Source organism: Gopherus flavomarginatus, chromosome 5, assembly GCF_025201925.1.
Source record: "Gopherus flavomarginatus isolate rGopFla2 chromosome 5, rGopFla2.mat.asm, whole genome shotgun sequence".
Classification (NCBI taxonomy): domain Eukaryota; kingdom Metazoa; phylum Chordata; order Testudines; family Testudinidae; genus Gopherus; species Gopherus flavomarginatus.
In genome coordinates this window covers 128,024,387-128,044,218 of record NC_066621.1, presented here as the reverse complement: position 1 = coordinate 128,044,218, position 19,832 = coordinate 128,024,387, and the positions used below count along the sequence as shown (strand labels likewise).

At 44.9% G+C, this 19,832-nt stretch overlaps 1 protein-coding gene across 1 annotated transcript in view; it reads right to left on the bottom strand.

Annotated features, from left to right (window-relative positions):
* The window catches only part of KCNK13 (potassium two pore domain channel subfamily K member 13), a 156,018-nt gene extending 136,804 nt beyond the window's left edge, over positions 1-19,214 (bottom strand). The window contains exon 1 of the mRNA XM_050953314.1: positions 17,542-19,214. Coding sequence (XP_050809271.1) covers positions 17,542-17,878 — 337 coding nt within the window. The 5' untranslated portion in view covers positions 17,879-19,214. The remainder of the gene's footprint in view (positions 1-17,541) is intronic.
* Between the last annotated feature and the right edge of the window lie 618 nt (positions 19,215-19,832).

Sequence of the window (19,832 nt, the reverse complement as noted above, 5' to 3'; positions counted from 1 at the left end):
GGATGCCTATGGATGAAATGTGAATATGCACAGGGTTGGGTGGCAGAATAAAGGAACCACAGGAGGACTCTCTGTAAGTTGATGGTCCTGGTATGGGTACAAGAGAAGGAGGTACTGGGGCTTGTAGACTTGGTGTGTAGCCAGTGATGCAAGCCACCCTAGCGAGTGAGACAATCAACCTGGAGGGGACAATTTACCTGCAGTGTATATATGGATATGTAAAGCCCTGTCCCAGTAGATGACTAGTCAATAAATTAGCATGCCCTGTGATAAGAGATTAAGAGACCAACTATGTAAATTTTCTAAAGCCACGAAAGAACTAGGAGGATTCTGATAAATCCCTGGCTGAGGAGCCTTGAGCCAGGCCCCAAAATAGCTGTTTGCCCACAACCTGGCCCTGTACCATTCAGTGAGGCCTTTCACCAGATCAGAAGTTCCAATTCTTGCAAATACAAGTGCTGCAGCCAGAATTGTCTCTCTGTCCTGGGCATTTGTGAAGATTACAAGGCTTTACTCCCTTTAGTAATACATCCCTTCAGTGGATGCACTGGCTAGTACACATAGGGTACTCCATTGTACCCAAACTCAGCTGGGCAAGAATTTTGTTTCCCTTAAGTGCCATGAGAAATGCCTCTTCTCAGGAGCACTGAAGACTTGGAGGTTTTTGCTAGGACAGGCTGTTCAGAGGTGCCCCTTCACTCACTCCATAAACCCTGCTTCATAATTGTTTTCTGGATTCAAACAAAATATAAAACTGTGTGTGGTCATTACAGATCCCTTTATGGCTTAATACGTGAGATTTAACCGCAGTGTCCTCACCAAATTCCATTACATTCTGCCAAATGCCTGATTCTGCTATCCACAGCATTATGGGGCACATCAAATAAGTGTTGTTAATGGATAACCAAGGGAATTTCAGTGTTATGAACAGGAAGTTTCTGATAATTCAAGTTCAGATAGTCAAGGATATTCTGTAATATATTTTACCTTTTCACGAGTGCCTTCTATTCAAGGATCTCAAAGTATAGGATAAATATTAAGGCTTACCATGCCCCTATCAGGCATAAATAGATATTACTTCACCAACCAATGAAATTCAGACACCTCAAGAGTGGAACCTGGCAGGTGTATAACAATGCACAGCTACAGTCAACACAACAGTTTAGGTCAGGAAGTGAATAAGAACATAGTATCTAATTGAAACTGCAGAAGTAATTTATCTGTCTATCCCGTGTAGGCACCTCTCACCTCGTACCTAAGCTCCTGAGGGCCCAATTTGGCCTCCTGTAATTATGTTGAAAAGTATCAGGATGGCAGTTTCTGAGACCCTGAATAAGAATGCCAACTTCCTGTATGGAGCCACTCTTACCTCAAATGCTAGAACCCCTGTAAAGATGCAGACTGTTGACAGATCTAATTAAATTCAATTAGGATGTAAGAGGGTTTGGAGTGTCTTTTTGGGATATGAGGAATCAGAGGCTGGACAGCGGAAGTCCTGCAGCAAAGCCCTAGAACAGGGGTGGGCAAACATTTTGGCCTGAGGGCCACATCTAGGTGGGAAAATCGCATACAGGGCCATGAATGTAGGGCCGGGGCAGGGGGTTGGGGTGTGGGAGGGGTGCAGAGTGTGTGTGGGGGCTCAGGGCAGGGGGCTGGGGTGCAGGAGTGGGCTCAGGGTAGGAGACTGGGGTGCAACAGGGACTCAGGGTAGAGGGTTGTGGTGCAGGAGAGGTCTCAGGGCAGGGGATTGAGGTGTGGCAGGGGGCTCAGGGCAGGGAATTGGGATGCAGCAGGGAGTTGGGGTGTGGGGTGCAGGAGGGGTTGAGGTGCGGGCTCCGGCCTGGCGCCACTTACCTGGAGCAGCTCCAGGGTGGCAGCGGCACACAGCTGGGCTCCCTGCCTGCCCTGGCCCCGCACTGCTCCCAGAAGCAGCCAGCACCACGTCCCTGTGGCCCCTAGGAAAGGGTGGGGGCAGAGGGCTCCGTGCGCTGCCCTTGCCTGTGGGTACCTCCCTTGAAGCTCCCATTGGCTGCAGTTCCCTGTTCCTGGCCAATGGGAGCTGTGGGGAGCAGTGCCTGCAGGCAAGGGCAGCACATGGAGCCCTCTGCCCCCACCCCAGGGGCTGCAGGGTCGTGGTGCCAGCCGCTTCTGGGAGTGGCACAGGGCTGGCAATCCCGCGGGCTGGAACCAAAGCCCTGACGGGCTAGATCCAGCCTGCGGATTGTGGTTTGCCCACCCCTGCCCTAGAAGCAGCCAAGCTTGGGCAGAAAACTTAGACTGAGGTTATGGATTTTTTTGAGTTATCAATAAAACCAAACCCTAGGAAGGGAGTAAGTTTGTACTATGCATATATGCAGGAACTTCACCTGCTCACATACCTATTCATAACAGCAATCAATAGAAGGAAGAGAGAGAGACAATTGTTTTCCTTAGCTGTTAGGCAATAGGACCCAGGTCCTCAAAGATACTTTGGCACCTAACTCTCATTGATTTCACTGGAAGTTTGGAGTTTAAATACCTGTGAAGATCTGGGCTTACACAGATAGAACTGTTGGCTAGGATTCCATTGCCTGTAGCTTATCTTATTTAGCAGAGTTGTAACTAGGCATTTTAGCACCCTGGGTGAGCAAGGATATTTGTGACCTCTACCTTTTTTTTTTTTTTTAGATTATATGAGTTAGGATACTACAGAGTAATGATAATGCATTTATTTTTGTGTACACTATGTAGACAATAAAAGATACTGTATGATTCTATTAGGTGCCACATTAATTTTCACACAATCCTTTAACATCCATATAGTATCTTCCTATATAAACTTTAAGAAAACTCCTTGATAGGTCTGGAAAAAAACAGGGACTGAAAATAATCATAACATAAATATGGATACTGCAATGACTTAACGGCATGAAACAAATTCAGAAAGACATAAATTGCATTTCTGATTATTAAAAAAGTTAGACTGTGGCTAGAATAAACAGCCACCTCTCTCAATGACACATTGAAGAATAAAAGGGACTCAAGAGTAAAAAAAAGAATGAATTTACCGTGACGGTGGATTATCTAGAAATTGAATTACCAACATAGCATCTGACTCTGTATAAGCAGAAGCCACTCTGGCTCTCTTTTATTTGAGGGAGACACCATTTTTGGGAGGGGAGGAAAAGGTTGTAAGATATCTGTTTTTTTTACTTTTTGCACTGTGATTTTATTTTTCTAAGAAGAGTATTGATTATTGTTTGCTTCCTGCTACAATATTATGGTTGACTTATACCTGATCATTTCTCCTGCTTAATCCTGCCAAGCAAATTGTGATTATGTTCCTTTTAATTATAGCAGTATGGCTTGTTTGTGTATGGCCAGTGTGGAAAGTATCATTCAGTTGGGGAAGCTATATTGTGACAGCTGATAAGAGGCACGTCGCATCCTGCATCCTGGCTGGGGGTTTGACTAGATGACCCTTGCAGTCCCTTTTAACCCTACAGTTCTATGACATTTGACGTCTGGCCAGGTGAGGCCTCTCACACCTATGTGTGGAGACAGAAGAAAGTATATGGCAGTGGTGATTGCGAAATCATATTATGCTGTGCTTCACTGTGAGGCAGTGCCAATACTATGGTTATAGTGGCTAGATGGACATATCACCAAGATGATGGTCCTGGTCTCATAGAGAAGGGTGTCAGGAACAGACTGGCTGGGTCACAGCCCAGAATACTACAAGCACAGGTCACAGTGGACATGCTTCTTTGCCGGTGCATATCTCACCAGCAGCCCCAAACTATATCTGCAGATTTACCTAATTGTCTCTTCACCTGTACAGTGAACGGGCTTTATTTTTACCTGTCTGGGCACAACTTAAAATTGTCCCTAGCCCCAAATTAGAGGCCTTTTAAAAGAAAAGCCAAGGTGTATTCAGCATCCTGGGCTAGTCTTCCCTGAAGGTGTCAATTTCCTGATGTGTGATTGCAGCTGTCGTTTTCCCTAACTGTAAATCACAACCAGCTCTGGGCTTCTTCATTTTTCTTGTCTGATTGCTTCCTCCTAAACGTGGAAGCTCTTGTGCCCCCGACCCTATTTTTGCAAACAAGGCAGGTGGCTCATCCCATTGGGGTAACTTTTACTCCCTTGGCCCTTCCCTGTGCCTATGCCCCTCATTCCCATGCTGCATGGGATCTTTATCATAGATGAAACTGGAGAGGGCCTCCTGCATTAACTCATTTCGTACTTACATTATATTATGTGTGTGGCTTCGCTTGAACATTCTTGCCTTGTTCTGTTTCTAACACAGCCCTGTTGCCACTGCAGTTTTATGACAGATCATTTGTTCCTCTCTACATTTGTCACAGTGCAGCTTGGATTTATGCAGACATGCCCTGTGACATAAAAGCATTTCAGCAAGAGAATGCAGTGAACTCTCTGACAGGCAGCTCAAGTAAATAAGCCCCTCAAAGTTTGAGAGCTGTCTGCCATTTGCCTCACAGACCTAATCCTTACTGCCTGGGGTATGCTGAAATTGGTTGCCACCAAGCAAGGAGGCACTTGATAGCCCTGGGGCTGTCAGAAACAAAATGTCACAGTAAGGATGCAGCCAGCGTATACTTTGCTTTTGCTGTAGACCCAAGCAGGTATGAGGATGAAGCACAGGTAGGACAAAGTCAAGCCAAGGCCATGGCAGTACCAGCAGTGATGACAAAAGAGGAGATCGTACATGGAACAATGCAGAAACTGGCACTTTAAAGTGGCTTCTGATCCCTTCGTAAAAGTGACAGTCTATACTATCGGGGCAAGTCGACCTAAGTTACGCTACCTCAGTTATGTGAATAATGTAACTGAAGTCGACATAACTTAGATTGACTTACCATAGTGTCTACCCTCTGCTGGGTCAAAGGGAGATCCTCTCACACTGACTTCCCTTACTCTTCTTGGGGAGGTGGAGTACTGGAGTCGACCAGAGAGCGCTCTGCCATCAATTTAGCGGGTATTCACCAGACCCATTAAATCAACACTGTTGCATTGATCACAGCACTGTCAATCTACCAGTAAGTGTAGACATGGCCTAAGAGAGAGAAAAGGGGTGGAGGGTTGCTCAGGGGATTGGCATTGGTTACAGACCTTCTTTGCTTCAACTCTGGTCCAGGCTGGTAGCGGTTGAGAGAGAATCATGTTGATGGTTATTTGGTGGCCTCTGGGACATAAACTGGTGATATCTGTCCAGTTGCTAGACAAATGTCCACATCCCATTTGGTACATTTGGCGGCAGTCTCAGCAGAGAGGCCAAGTATGGCTGTGGAAAGTGAATTACCTTCAGTCCCAAAAGCGATCCCCCCCAAAATAGGGCTAAGGCACACTGGTAGGAAACCATTTCACTGTCTGTGCTCTGCAAATACAGAACTTAAATCTCCAGGGCTGTTAGTTCAGCAGCATTAAATTCACTTTTAAAAAACATAATTAATAAAATACATAGGCAGGACACTGTACTTTACTGACACACCAGCAAGTACTTTGTGATTTTTAATTCTAACACTGTTCGAAAGAGAGCAGAAAGAGGATGTTTTCTTCTTTTTCACTCTGCCAACTGATGCACATCATGCCATCCTCCTTGACTTTCCCTACCTCTAATTCCAGCCTCTTTGTTTAACATCTACTTTCTCTTATTGGCATTGTCCAGGCCTTGCCATTACTCTCTCTTATTTGGGGGCGGGAGGGGGTTCTTTAAGACATCTGCTGAAGAAAGTGTTTTCTTAATTAACAACCTCTTTGCGGTTCTATAAATGTAATTGCTGCATTTCTTGAACAACCTGTACTGTTCTACTAACTACATTAAGGCCATCATGTTCATGTCTATCAGTAAGTAGGCTTCTACTTAGTGTAATAGTTTTGGGCTTTCTTGGTTCTTATGTTCCTGAAAGGTTCTCCTGACAGAATATTTCATTGTAAATTTCAGCTCCTTAATCAATATTGTTCACTTACCCAAAGACATTTCTTAGACTCCACTCTTTCCACATATACATACCCACTGCTTCTCAACTGACTATAGTGTCTGATGCATGCAATGTTAATTAGTCCTACCATGTTTCTGATGTCTCTTCTCTGCTATTTCTATGTGTCAGGATTCTTCTATTTTCTGCAGAAAAAGTGATACCTCTGAACACCTCCAGAATGGCAAAAATGAATCACTTGAAAAGTGTGCCAAGGGACAGGTACTATGCACAGTACGTTCAATATCCTGAACAAGTGGAATAGGTCAGACAAATCACAGAGTGCATTGTATGAGAGATTCAAAACAAATAAAAGGAATGGCTACCTGGGAAATTATAGACAAGTCAGCCTAACTTCGAAACCTGGAAAGATACTAGAATAAACTATTAAGCAATCAATCTGTAAGCACCCAGAGGATACCAAGGTTATAAGGAATAGCCACCATGAATTAGTCAAGAGCAAATTATGCCAAATCAACTGAATTTCCTTCTTCAGCAGGGTTACTAGCTTAGTGGATAGGTTGGAAGCAGTAGATATGATATATCTCAATTTTAGTAAGACTTTCGACATTTGACATTTTCAAACTAGAGAAATGCTGTCTAGATGAAATTACTACAAGGTGGGTGCACAACTGGTTGAGAGACCATACTCAAGAAATAGTTTTCAACGTTCACTGTTAAACTGGGAGGAAGTATCTAGTAGGGTACCACAGGGGTCATTCCTGGGTCTGGTACTATTCAATATTTTCATGAATTATTTGAATAATGGAGTGGACAGTATGCTTATAAAATTTGCAGATGACAGCAAACTTTGAGGGGTTGCTAGTACTTTGGAGGACAGGATTAGAATTCAAAATAATCTTGACAAATGAAGAATTGGTCTGAAATAAGGTGAAACTGAATAAAGAAAAGTGCAAAGTATACTCTTAGGAAGGAAAAATAAAATGCATAACTATACAATCGGCAATAACTGGATCACAAATTGAATATGAGTCAACAGTGTGATGCAGATGCAAAAAAAGGCTAATATCATTCTGGGGTGTTTTAACAGGAGTGTTGTATATAAGATACAAGAGGTAACTGTTCTACTCTACTTGGCACCGGTGATGCCTCAGCTGTACTCTGTCCCATTCTGGATGCCACACTTTAGCAAAGCTGTGGATAAATTGGAGAGAGCCAGAGAAGAGCAATAAAAATCATAAAAGGTTTAGAAAATTTGACTATGATGAAAAGTTTAAAAAACTGGGTGTGTTTAGTCTTGAGAAAAGAAGACTAAGGGGAGGCTTTATAACAGTTTTCAAATATGTTAAGGGCTATTACAAAGAGAATGGCGATCAATTGTTCTCTGTGTCCACTAAAGGCAGGACAAGAAATAATGGGCTTAATCTTCAGCAAGGGAAATTTAGATTAGACATTAGGAAACACTTTCTAACTATAAGCGTAGTTAAGCTCTGGAATAGGCATCCAGTTGAGGTTATGGAATCCCTGTCATTGGACTTTTTAAGAACAGTCTGGACAAACAGCTGGATGGTCTAGGTTCATTTGGTCCCGCCTCAGAGTAGGGGGCTGGACTTGATGACTTCTTAAGATCTCTTCCAGACCTACATTTCTCTGATTCTAAGGTAATGGCACATGATGACACATAGGGGATCTGTGGGAAGGGAACAACCTCAGCACTCCTCCTGTTCAGGCCAACATAAACGAGGAGACATCACAGAAACTGCGAGGAATCCTCCTCCACTAGAATTCCTTGAAGCTAAAGCTATATATCTGACACTTAAGCTACAGAAGAATATCCATTATAAGCCAAAGATGATAGTCTCGATATGTTCTTTTGGGCCTCTATTGTCTAGTATGGGATGTCAACAAAAGGCATTTTCTCATTATGGGCTGCACAAAGGCGCTGGGATTGACTATGAGAATAATAAGCACTTCTATAGGGGAAGAGGACCTCAAAGCACATTACACTCGTTAAATGAGCTTACTATCCCATGGGACAGGAAAATACTACAGAGATGGATGAATTGAAACTGAAATGGATTAAGTAACTTGGCTAAACTTAGAGTCAGTAACAGAACTGGGAACAGATGCCAGGAATCAGACTCCTAGTATATTGCTCTAACCAGTATCCTGCTCTGCTGTGTAGAGGTGCATCTTTCTTGACAGAACAAGAAGCAATGGTCTCAAGTTGCAGTGGGGAAGGTCTAGGTTGGATATTAGGAAACACTATTTCTGTCATAAACAGATAGTTAAGGGTTAATGTCTCTTTTACCTGTAAAGGGTTAAGAAGCTCAGTAAACCTGGCTGACACCTGACCAGAGGACCAATAGGGGGACAAGATACTTTCAAATCTTGGTGGAGGGAAGTCTTTTGTTTGTGCTCTTGGTGGTGGTGTTGTTCGCTCTCGGGACTGAGAGGGATGGGACATCAATCCAGGCTCTCCAAATCTTTCTGAATCAGTCTCTCATGTTTCAAACTTTTAAGTAATTAGACAGGCAAGGCGTGTTAGTCTTATGTTTGTTTTCTCAACTTGTAAATGTTTCTTTTTGCTGGAAGGATTTTACCTCTGTTTGCTGTAACTTTGAACCTAAGGCTAGAAGGCATTTCCTCTGGGCTATATGAAACTGAGTACCCTGTAAAGCATTTTCCATCCTGATTTTACAGAGATGATTTTTATCTTTCTCTAATTAAAAGCTTTCTTTTTAAGAACCTGATTGATTTTTCCTTGTTTTAAGATCCAAGGGGATTGGGTCTGGACTCACCAGGGACTGGTGGGGGGAAAGGAGGGAGGATGGTTAATTCCTCCTTGTTTTAAGATCCAAGGGGTTTGGATCTGTGTTCACCAGGGAACTGGGGAAGCCTCTCAAGGCAACCCAGGGAGGCGGAAGTTTTGGGGGGACAGAAAGTGCCCCAGACACTGAAATTCTGGGTGGTGGCAGTGTTACCAGATCTAAGCTAGTAATTAAGCTTAGAAGGGTCCATGAAGGTCCCCACATTTGTACCCATAAGTTCAGAGTGGGGAAAGAAACTTTGACAATTTCACTAGTAGGGTGGTGAAGCACTGGAATGGGTTACCTAGGGAGGTGGTGGAATCTCCATCTTTAGAGGTTTTTAAGGCCTGGCTTGACAAAGCCCTGTCTGGGATGATTTAGTTGGTGTTGGTCCTGCTTGGAGCCGGGGACTGGATTAGATGACCTCCTGAGATCTCTTGCAACCCTAACATTCTATGATTCTATGAATGACTGAGAAAGAACACAGAGGACCTAACATTAGAAAAAAATCTAATAACTAAATAAAGCAATGAATGAGAACCACCAGCTTCAGTGATGTAAATCCATTGTCCTGTTGAGTTCTTTGCCTTCATGGTAAATTGGAGTCCAGTGGGTGATTGTCATAAGGCAGCCCCTCCTTGGAGCGCTCTCCTGCAGCAGCCCATGGTACAACAAGTGTACTTGCCTCAGTTTCCCCTTTCTTTTGTCCATGAAAGGAACATTAGGTGGGGTCCACAAAGGTACTTAGACACCTAAATCTCAGACTCCAATGCTTATGTTCTGGGTTTAGGTGCCTAAGGCCCAGTTTTAAGCTTCACTGTAATCCACAAAATTCCCACCCAATCCTGTAGTCAATCTAATCTCTCAGAGAGCCTAAATTTTCAGGGTAAAAATTCCCTAAATGCCTATAACTTCGGTCTTTGAGCTTGCACACTGCTGCTTCCCTCTGGGCGTCTAGACACCTGTCTTCTGATGAAGCCCCTATCTCACAGGCGGGGCCTGATCCAGTAGACATGCTCAGAGACCATATACCAGATTGAAAAACTGGCCACTACGGTAGGAGACGGTGGTGCTACCCATTTTATACCTTTTAGCACAGTGGGTAGAGCACTCACTTGGGATGTGAGAGATCCATGTTCAATTACCCCCTTTTTGCCAGAGAGGGAGAAAGAATTTGAACCTGAGTCTCCCATCTCTCAGGCAAGCCCTTCAACCACTGGGCTAACAGTTATAAGGTGGGCACTATCACCACCATCTCCACCTCCTCCGGCTGTTTTGTGTGAAGCAAGGCAGCACCTAACTCATTCTCCAAGAAACCCCTTATGTTCCTAAGCTGCCTGACTCCAGGTGGCTGGTTCCTGTTCGTGGATCATTAAACAGAGCCAGGCATCTATCTGCACCATGACTTAGTGCCTGTCTCTGAGAGAGAGAGGCAAGGCTTAGCACACACCCTTCTTGTCAGCAGCTCCCATTGGCCTGCATAGGCAGCTCCCTGCCTAGCATGCTGGCTTTTGTGGATCACATTCTAAGGCAACTATCTCTCCCCATTTATTGTGTAGGGAGCCTAGATGCCTAACTCAGCTTTGTGGATCACAGTGATGTTCCTATGATTTTCTAGGCACCTAAAAATTAAGCGCCATGATATGCAGCATTGTGACACTGCGTCCCTTTATGGATCTGGGCCCTAGTCTCTCTCAGTGTCCAATTCAAAAGCCCACCTCAAGGCATAATTTATTCTTGTACATGTCCACAGAATCCTTGTAATAAAACCAATCTCCTGAAATCCCCGAAGTAGATCGAGTTCCCAGCAGTTTTCCATGCCCCCTCCCAAGACAACATTTCCTGTTCACCCTCTCAAGAGTCCATTTCCAGTCTGTTCCCCGACTCCTTCTGACCTTATTCCAGGGCTCCACTCTCCAGACCAACTATTTGAGAGCTCCCAGACTCGCTTCTTTCCTGCAACTCTTCTCCAGGGGCCCCAAGTCAGGTCTCCCATGAGAGAGCTCCCAGCAGTGTTCCACTCACCCAGGCCTCCCTGCCAGTGAGACCTGAACTCTGACCAGGGAACATCCCTCCAACACCAACCCCTTGTTCTGGGAACAGCTCCCCCAAGCCCTCTGCTTAGTTCTGCTGCAAAGGGCAGCTATCTTTCTGGGCACGAATCTGCCCTTGCTTATGAAGGTTTTGCACTGGTGTAACTCCATTCAGTAATTATTGCTGATTTTACCTGGGCATGAGTGAGAGGGGAAATGGGCCCTTTCTCTGGCATTAATCAGCACTTCCTCCTTGTTTCTTGGATAGAACCTGTTGCAGCATTGTTCCATATGACTATTTTCCATCTCTATTTTGCTTGATACAGATTGCTCCCTTAGTGAACAATAATGTTTCCTTGTCAGTGGCACCCTCTGGCTGCCTTCTATAGGTGCTTTGGCTCCTTGCACTCCCTCCTGTGCCACAGGCTGATGTGATTGCTGCTGGCTCTCTCATTTGATTATGCAACACATCCTCCAGAGAAGGAAACTTTACTCACAAGAGCTTTGGATCATGTATGTTGTTGCCAAATCTCTTTTCCACTCCTCTACTTCGGTTTCACATCCTCTACAACACAGTGTACTGCAGCTGCTTGCATACAGGAATAATGCAGAATTTCAATAATTTCTCAGGAAAGGATCCCTGGCTTTTCTGAATAAAATTACATAAGTCTTCCCCCGTCGCCATCATACATTGTGCACACAGACATGGGAGGCTAGCTCTATGTCTGTTATGCCAGCTTGATAAGTTGCTTCCTTCTCTTCATCAAGATCATGACATTGGCTCTCATGGGCACATTTTAAATTAACAGAAATAAAGAAAACATGTCCCTTTGACTCTGTCAGGCAACATTAGCCAGAGAGAGAGACCATATTTGCATAAGATAAGGAGACACTTAAAAACAACATACAGTTAAAAAACAACATACAGTTAAAAAGTAAAGGCTTGATCTAGTGCACATTGAATTCATATGAGTCCCTCGATTGGTTTCAGATGGCCGTGGATGGGGCCCTAACAGTTGCTAAATGCATCACAAGAGCCCAAATCCTATTAGCTGCTGAGAGACCTGAACTTCCATTTACTTCAGTGGTAACTGAGGATTCTCAGTACTTTTCAGAATCTGGCTCTAAATGATTAAACTGAAAAAAAAATAAATTAATTTATTTTTCACTCATTGTGGCCTGTTTAGTTTTACACTTGATTCAGCTTGGGCAGTGGAAGGAGATTGGTCAGTTTCACTTTCTAGTTCTCATTCCTGGGTTATGGACACAGTAGCTGAATGTTTTCATTAAAAAGACTTTCTGCATTGTTTCCTATTAAAACTTTTCTAAGTATTGTGAGACTTTTCCTTCCATCTCTCAAAGCCAAAAATACCTGGCAGTGTATCTTTTCAGACACGATACCTTAAGGCAGTTGACTCCATGCATTATTTCAGCAATGCGTAAGTCATATAGTGAAGTGTTTGGGTTTGCTTCATTTAGAGGCGGAGAATTCATTTACTTGATGTTTCCCTTGTACTATAGCAAAGGAAGTTTGGTAGGACCAGCACAAAAAAGAGTAAGAACAATATACCAAATTGTAAGTTCACGGGAGAAATAAATCCATATTTTATTAGGGCTGTTTTCCTGCTAACTCAATAGCTTCCTACATAGGTACATAATACTGCATGAAGAGGAGCTATTAATAGGAATAGGTCAAAAAGAAGTCTATTCCTGAAAAACAACTTGCAAGCAGAAACAGTTGGTCCACGTTTCTATTGAACAGATCAAATTTTCTGGGAATTTGGAAAGCAGTCGAACTAATTAGGAAAAGGAGTGAAGAAGGTAGCCACAACAGAGACAAGCATTGCTAAGGAAGATGAATGGATAGCAAGAAAAGGTTCACTTCAAGTTGCCAGGTTTCTCCCATATAAGGAATGGTAACATGGAAGGATTGAGAAAACTGAAAAACAAACGCCATAACAACTTTTACAAACAGGTATCACAGTATTGTATTCTGCTATAAGGACTCAATTCTGCAAAGCACTTAAGCATATGTTTAACTTTAAGTTCTATTCTTAAATCCCATTGATTCAAGTTCAAAGAACATGAAACACTCAAATCTACATGCTATAAAATAACAAGGAACAAAAATAAATACGATGTCCATCTTACCCAAAGTTTATCTTAAGAGTTAATTAAGAGACTCAACTAACTTTAGAAAAGGCTTAGCACAACCTCTTGAAGGTCTCAAGCATTCATCACTTAGCAGGACAGCTCAAAGCTACTGTATATGGGGAAAGTATTAAAGAAGAGTTCCATAAAGAATTCCTCTGTGTAATTAATTACTCCTCAATAAATGGATCACACTGAAAACAAAGTGAAACCAATTTCATCTGGAGACCCTGTTAGAAAAATTTTGTGTTCCCATTTTTCACAAGTTAAATGAACACAAGACAGTGTTCATTTGTTACATTTCTTATCTCAGTAAAGCAAGCTCAATTTCTCTACAGCTTTTGGCTGTTTGAGGCAATCCCAATCAAGCCGCCTTTCTGGTACCCCTAGACACCTTAGGGACTTCTTTTCAGCACTTGAAAACATGAGAATGGTCATACTGGGTCAGACCAATGGTCCATCACGTCCAGTAACCTGTATCTGAAAGTAGTCAGTGCCAGATGCTTCTGCCAGTTGGTGCTCTAGGGACATCTAGAGCATGGGGTTAGGTCCCAGACCAACTTGCCTAATAGTCCTTAATGGACCTATCCTCCATGAACTTTTCTAATTCTGTTTTGAGCCCAGTTATACTTTTGACCTTCACAACATCTTGTGGCAATGAGTTCCACAGGCTGACTGTACAGTGTGTGAAGAAGTACTTCCTTTTGTTTGTTTTAAACCTGCTGTCTATTAATTTCATCTGGTGACCCTTAGATCTTGTGTTATGTGAAGAAGTAAATAACACCTCCCTATTCACTTTTCCATATCATTCATGTTTTTATAGACCTCTATCATATCCCTCCTCAGTCATCTCTCTTCTAAACTGAACAGTCCCATTCTTTTTAATCTCTCCTCATATGGAAGCTGTTCCATATCCCTAATCATTTTTCTTTCTCTCCTCTGCACCTTTTTCAATTCTAATATATCTTTTTTGAGATGGGGTGACCAGAACTGCAGTATTCAAGGTGTGGCAGTACCATAAATTTATATAGCAGCATTATGATATCTTGTTTTATTATCTATCCCTTTCTTAATGATTCCCAACATTCTGTTCATTTTTTTTTACTGCTTCTGCACATTGAGCAGATGTTTTCAGAGAACTATCCAAGATGACTCTAAGATCTCTTTCTTGAGCGGTAACAGCTAATATAGACTCCATCACTTTGTGTGTATAGTTGGGATGATGTTTTCCAGTGTGCATTACTTTGCACTTATCAATATGATTTCATCTGCCATTTTGTTGCCCACTCTCCTACTTTCGTGAGATCCCTTTGAAACTCTTTGCAGACAGCTTTGGACTTAACTATCTTGAGTCATTTTATACTGTCTGCAAATTTTGCCACCTCACTGTTCACCCCCTTTTCCAGATCATTTATAAATATGTTGAACAGCACAAACCTCAACACAGATCTTTGAGGGAACCTTGCTATTTACCTCTCTCCATTGTGAAAGCTGACCATTTATTCCTACTATTTGTTTCCTATCTTTTAATCAGTTACTGATCCATATGTGGATCTTCCCTCTTATCCCATGACTGCTCACTTTGCTTAACAGCCTTTGGTGAGGGTGCTTGTCAAAGGCTTTCTGAAAGTCCAAATACATTATATCCAGTAGATCACCCTTGTCCACATGCTTGTTGACTCCTCAAAGAATTCTTGGAGATTGGTGAGGTATGATTTCCCTTTACAAAAGCCATATTGACTCTTTCTCAATATATTGTGTTTATCTATGTCTGATAATTCCATTCTTTACTAGTTTCAGTCAGTTTGCCTGGTACTGAAGTTAGGTTTACTTGTCTGTAATTGCCAGGATTGCCTCTGGAGCCTTTTTCAAAAATAAGCATTACATTAGCTACCCTTCCGTAACCTAGTACAGAGGCTGATTTAAGTGATACGTTACATACTACAGTTAGTGGTTCTGCAATTTCATATTTGAGTTTCTTCAGAATGCTTGGGTGAATACCATCTGATCCTGGTGACTTATTCATGTTTAATTTGTCAATTTGTTCCAAAAACCTCCTCTATTGCTGCCTTAATCTGGGACAGCTCCTCAGATTTGTCACCTAAAAGGAATGATTTGGGTGTGGGAATCTCCCCCCATATCCTCTGCAGTGAAGCCTGGTGCAAGACATTAATTTAGCTTTCTCCACAATGGCCTTGTCTTTCTTGAGTGCTCCTTTAGCACTTCGATTGTCCAGTGGCCCCACTCACTGATTGGCAGGCTTCCAGCTTCTAATGTAGTTTAAAAAAAAATGTTGTTAATTTGTGTGTTCTTAGGTAGTAGTTCTTCAAATTCTTTCCTGACCTGCCTTATCATACTTCTACAATTGATTTGCCAGAGTTTATTCTCTTTTATACTTTTCTCACTAGAATCTCACTTCTAATTTTTAAAGGATGCCTTTTTGCTTCTAACCGCCTCTTTTACTCTGTTTTTAGCCATGGTGACATATTTTGGTCTGCTTACTGTTTTGTTTTGTTTTTCATTTGGTGGTATACATTTACATTGACCCTCTATTATGGTGTTTTTAAATAGTCTCCATGGCATATGCAGGCATTTCACTCTTGTAATTGTTCCTTTTAACTTCTGTTTAACTAGCTTCCCCATTTTATGTTGTCCTCTTTTTTAAGTTAAATGCTACTGTGGTGAGTTTCTTCGGCATTTTCCCCCCTACAAGGATGTTAAATTTAATTACATTATGGTTGCTGATAATGACTGGCTCAGCTATATTCACCTCTTGGACCAGATACAGGGTATCACTTCGGACTAAATCAAGACTTGCCTTTCCCCTTGTGGATTCCAGGACAAGCTGCCCCAACATGCAATCATTAATGGTGACAAGAAATTTTACCTCTGCATACTGTCCTGAGGTGACATTTACCCAGTCAATATGGAGATAGTTGAAATCCCCCATTATTATTGTGTTTTCTGCTTTTGCAGCCTCTCTCATTTCCCTGCACATTTCACTGTCACCACCCTGGTCAGAAGGTCGATAGTATATTCTTACTGCTATACTCTTATTATTCAAGTATTATTCTATCCCTAGAACTTCTATGGTATAGTTTGATTCATTTAAGATTTTTACTGTATTTGACTTCATGCTTTCTGTCACACAGAAAGCCACTCCCCTACAGCACAACCTACTCTGTCATTCCTATATATATTGTATCCTGGTGTTAGAGTGACTAGAGAGCAAGCGTGAAAAATCAGGACTGGGGGGAGGGAGTGGGGTAATATATAAGAAAAAGACCCAAATATTGGGATTGTCCCTATAAAATTGGGACATCTGGTCATCCTACCTGGTGTTACCGTGTAGCATTGATTATCCTCATTCTACCAAGTTTCCGCAATGCCTGTTATATAAATATCCTCATTTAATGCCAGACACTATATTTCACCCATGTTCATATTTAAACTTCTAGCATTTGTATATAAGCACTTGCACATTTTGTCAATATTCAGCTGCTTGCCTTCATGTGTTAGAGGGACAGTAAGTTTACATATAAGTCCAACACCATCAGCCCCCCTGTGATTTCTGTTCAGTAGTCATATCCCCTTACAGGCTTTTCTTCTGCTTCTCCAACCCTGAAAAGTCTAGGGACAAAACAAGATGTACAGAACACACTGACTTGTTGATCGTCTTACAGAAAGCAAAGGATTTGCATGATTTAAGAGTCAACATTTGTAAAGCCAATTACACATACTATATTCTACAGTTAATGGGATACTGTAAAGTGTGTTATATGGGATATGTTATACAGGAGGTAAGACTAGATGATCACAATGGTCCCTTCTGGCCTTAAAAAAAATCAAACAAAACCTCAATTTAGGTTTTGTTATAACAAGATTTACAAAACCTAAAAATCAAGAAACATCAGTGAAGACAAAGCTTTTGGCTTTGATGTAAACGTTCCTCTACAGATTTGTCATTACAGAATTGCGTGACCTCAAATGAAACTAAGTTGACTATTTTCACTGCCCCAGTTGAGTAAAATGCCAAAAACCAAGAAGTCAGCATGAATGATGAAAAGTCAATGACATTGTAAAGCCTGCTTCCCATTCAAAGATGTGAGGTGCCTGATGTCAATACACATAGGGATATTTGCTTTTTGTTTTACAAATGTGATTTTTCACTTGACAGTGTCCCTGAATGAATGAGGAGAAAGGTGTGATCATTTGTTCTGTACTACAGTGAAATGTGTTTTAAGCCACCACACCAGGCAATTGAGGTGTTTAAGGGGATTTAAAAAAGGAAGAGAGGACTTGTACTCAATATGTTTGGGGACATTTTCTCATCTCTCTTCAACAAGGAAATTGCATAATTAGGGTTTCATTCTGTATGACTGGGGCCCCCTTTCCTCTGGTTTGCGGTGTAATCTTGTGGAAGTGGGATAAAGCAGACTTTTCAGGGGAATAAGGTAGAGGTAGATGAGATCGTCCTTTTTGCTGCTCCTGGGGACTGAATCACCCCCGATGCCTACATTAGTTATCCCCCTCCCCTTCCATTGTCATGGGTCACACTAGTAGGGATTCATTGTGATCGCCAGGGACATTCTTGCCCCTTAGACTTACCTATTGTTGAAACCACAGTCCCCACAAAATAAAAGGCCCCGGTAAAATCCCATCGGGGTCTGATGTCATCGACCCGGATCCCGGCCACACTGGCCTCTTGGTACTCCCGGAGGAAGTCTTGCAGCTCTGCCCGGCTCAGGTTGTGCCTCTGGCTGAAGTTCACGAACCTCTCCTCCCACTTCTCCTTGGCTTCCCTCTCGGTAGGCAGCTCGATGGCCGAGAACACGGCGGCCCCGCACAGCATGTACAGGATGATGAGCGCGGCCAGCAGCAGGAAGCGGGCGTTATCCTCGTTCAGGTGACCAAGGCTGGAGCAGCAGCAGCCGCGCCACGCCATACTCCGCCCCGGGGGACCAGGCCGAGGGGGCTGCTGGAGCCCGGCACGACGTTTGCACCCGACCGCAGCTCCCCCAAACTCCGACAAGCGTAGCTGCGTCCTGGGTTATACTCCCGGGGCCAGGGCTGCCAGGGGCCGTGAGCAGCGCGATCCATGGCCACCCCGCATCTCTGCCGGCGGATCCGGGCGGCCTCTCCAGGGCACTTGGATGACAGAGGCGTGCAGCGCTTCGTGAATCTTTATCGCCACTTTCCCGCCCTTCCGTCGGCTCTGGGAGCTGGGGCTCATTCTCGGGCGCTCCGGGCCATTTCTCAAGACGCCCACTTTTGGGTCTGCTGGCTCAGAAAGTGACTTTCCGCCCTCGGGCAAACAACCTGTGCTCCGGCGCGCCCGACACAGCCTGCTCTGCTCTTCTCGTCAAGTTTCGGATCCTTTCCTTCCTCCGCCCCACACGCCTCCACTTAGTTAAGGGACCCCAACAACGCAACTTCAGCTTGCCAGGAGGGATGAGAGGGACCGAACTCCATGCGAAGCGGCTGTCTCCGGAGCGCTCAGGTGCACACGTGCGAACTCATCTCTCCATGCCCCCAAAGCGAGACCTCCTTCCTTTCCTTCACACAGGTCAGAGCCATCCTGGCCCTGACCTTTCCCGGCATGTCTGCGCCTTCAGAGCGGCCGCGGGAACTTCCCGAGCGTGCGGCCGCGCAGGAGTCCCCCCTCGACGTTAAAATGCAGTGGAGAGATCAGAGCAGCCCCCTCCATGGTCACCAGACCGTCCCCAGAGCCTCAATCCTTGCACAGTGCACATCACGGTCAGTGTGAACAGTGGGGAAAGAGCCCAGCAGAGCCTGTGGCTCTCAGGACAGGACTTGCGCCGAAGAAAGTGGAGTGGAACCTAGAATTATCAGTTCGGTTCAGATCGAATACTGAAGCTGGAGACCTGGGGTATCTCCCTGCCCAGGGAAAGTCCCCATCGGCTTTCGCTCCCTATCGACGCCGGGTTTGTAAACTTCCTCAGCTCAAATCAAACCCGACGCCCCGCGGGAGCGTGAAGCCCAGACAGAGCCTGGCACCTGCTGGCTAACACGGCTCGGTAGTAACCGATCTATAACGCGGAGCGACGCCTCGCACGGACCACGCGGAGTCAAGGTAGAGCTCGCCAGCCCGAGGGGTTAACATCCCGGGTCCGAGCTGATCCCTGGGCCGTGCCCCTCGGGCGCTCCACCTGCTGGGGGGGGTAATCCTCCCCCCGCGTTAGAGGGTCAGCCCTGCAATGGGGGGGGGTGCCAGGCCGGGGCGGTGCTGACAGTCCTCTCCGGAGGGTAGCTCGTGTCACAGCGGGACCAGCCTGCTCCTGTGTCAGCCGCAGAAGCAGATGCGGCTCAGCCCGTCCCTCGGTCTCCCTTGCCGGCCGGCGGCCGCTCTTTTCTCCTCGGGGAGTCACGGCCCCGCCCCCCTGCCCGGGAGTCAGGGCAGGCAGCCCCCGTTTGCGCGCGGCGCCCGCCCGGGCAGCAGCCGGGTCAGCGTCTGGGGGAGCCTGGCTGCGCGCTGCTTCGCTCGGTCTCCGCCTTGGTGCCCTCCCGCTCTTCGCCAAGTGCAGCCGGCTACAGCGGCGCCTCCACCAGCCGCCGCCTTCCTCCACCAGCGCGCCTGGCAGCCCCCACCCCAGGCGGCACACAGCGCTGCAACAGGCGGAGAGCAGCAACTGCCGATCCCGCGCTCCCCCGCCTCTGTGGGTCTGGCAGCGCCAGGGGGCTGGTGCGGGAAGACCCCTCGGAAGGAGACAGGAGCAGCCCCCCGAGGCCGAAGACAGGGGATGGATGAGCTGTCCCAGGCACTGCCAGGGCGCCTGTCTCCACCGTGTCTGGGCGCCACTTGCGAGCGTCGGCGGGCAGCAGCTCCGCTCCTATCAGGGAGGCTGCGCGCGCTTTTCTGTGCGCACTGTGCTGAGCGC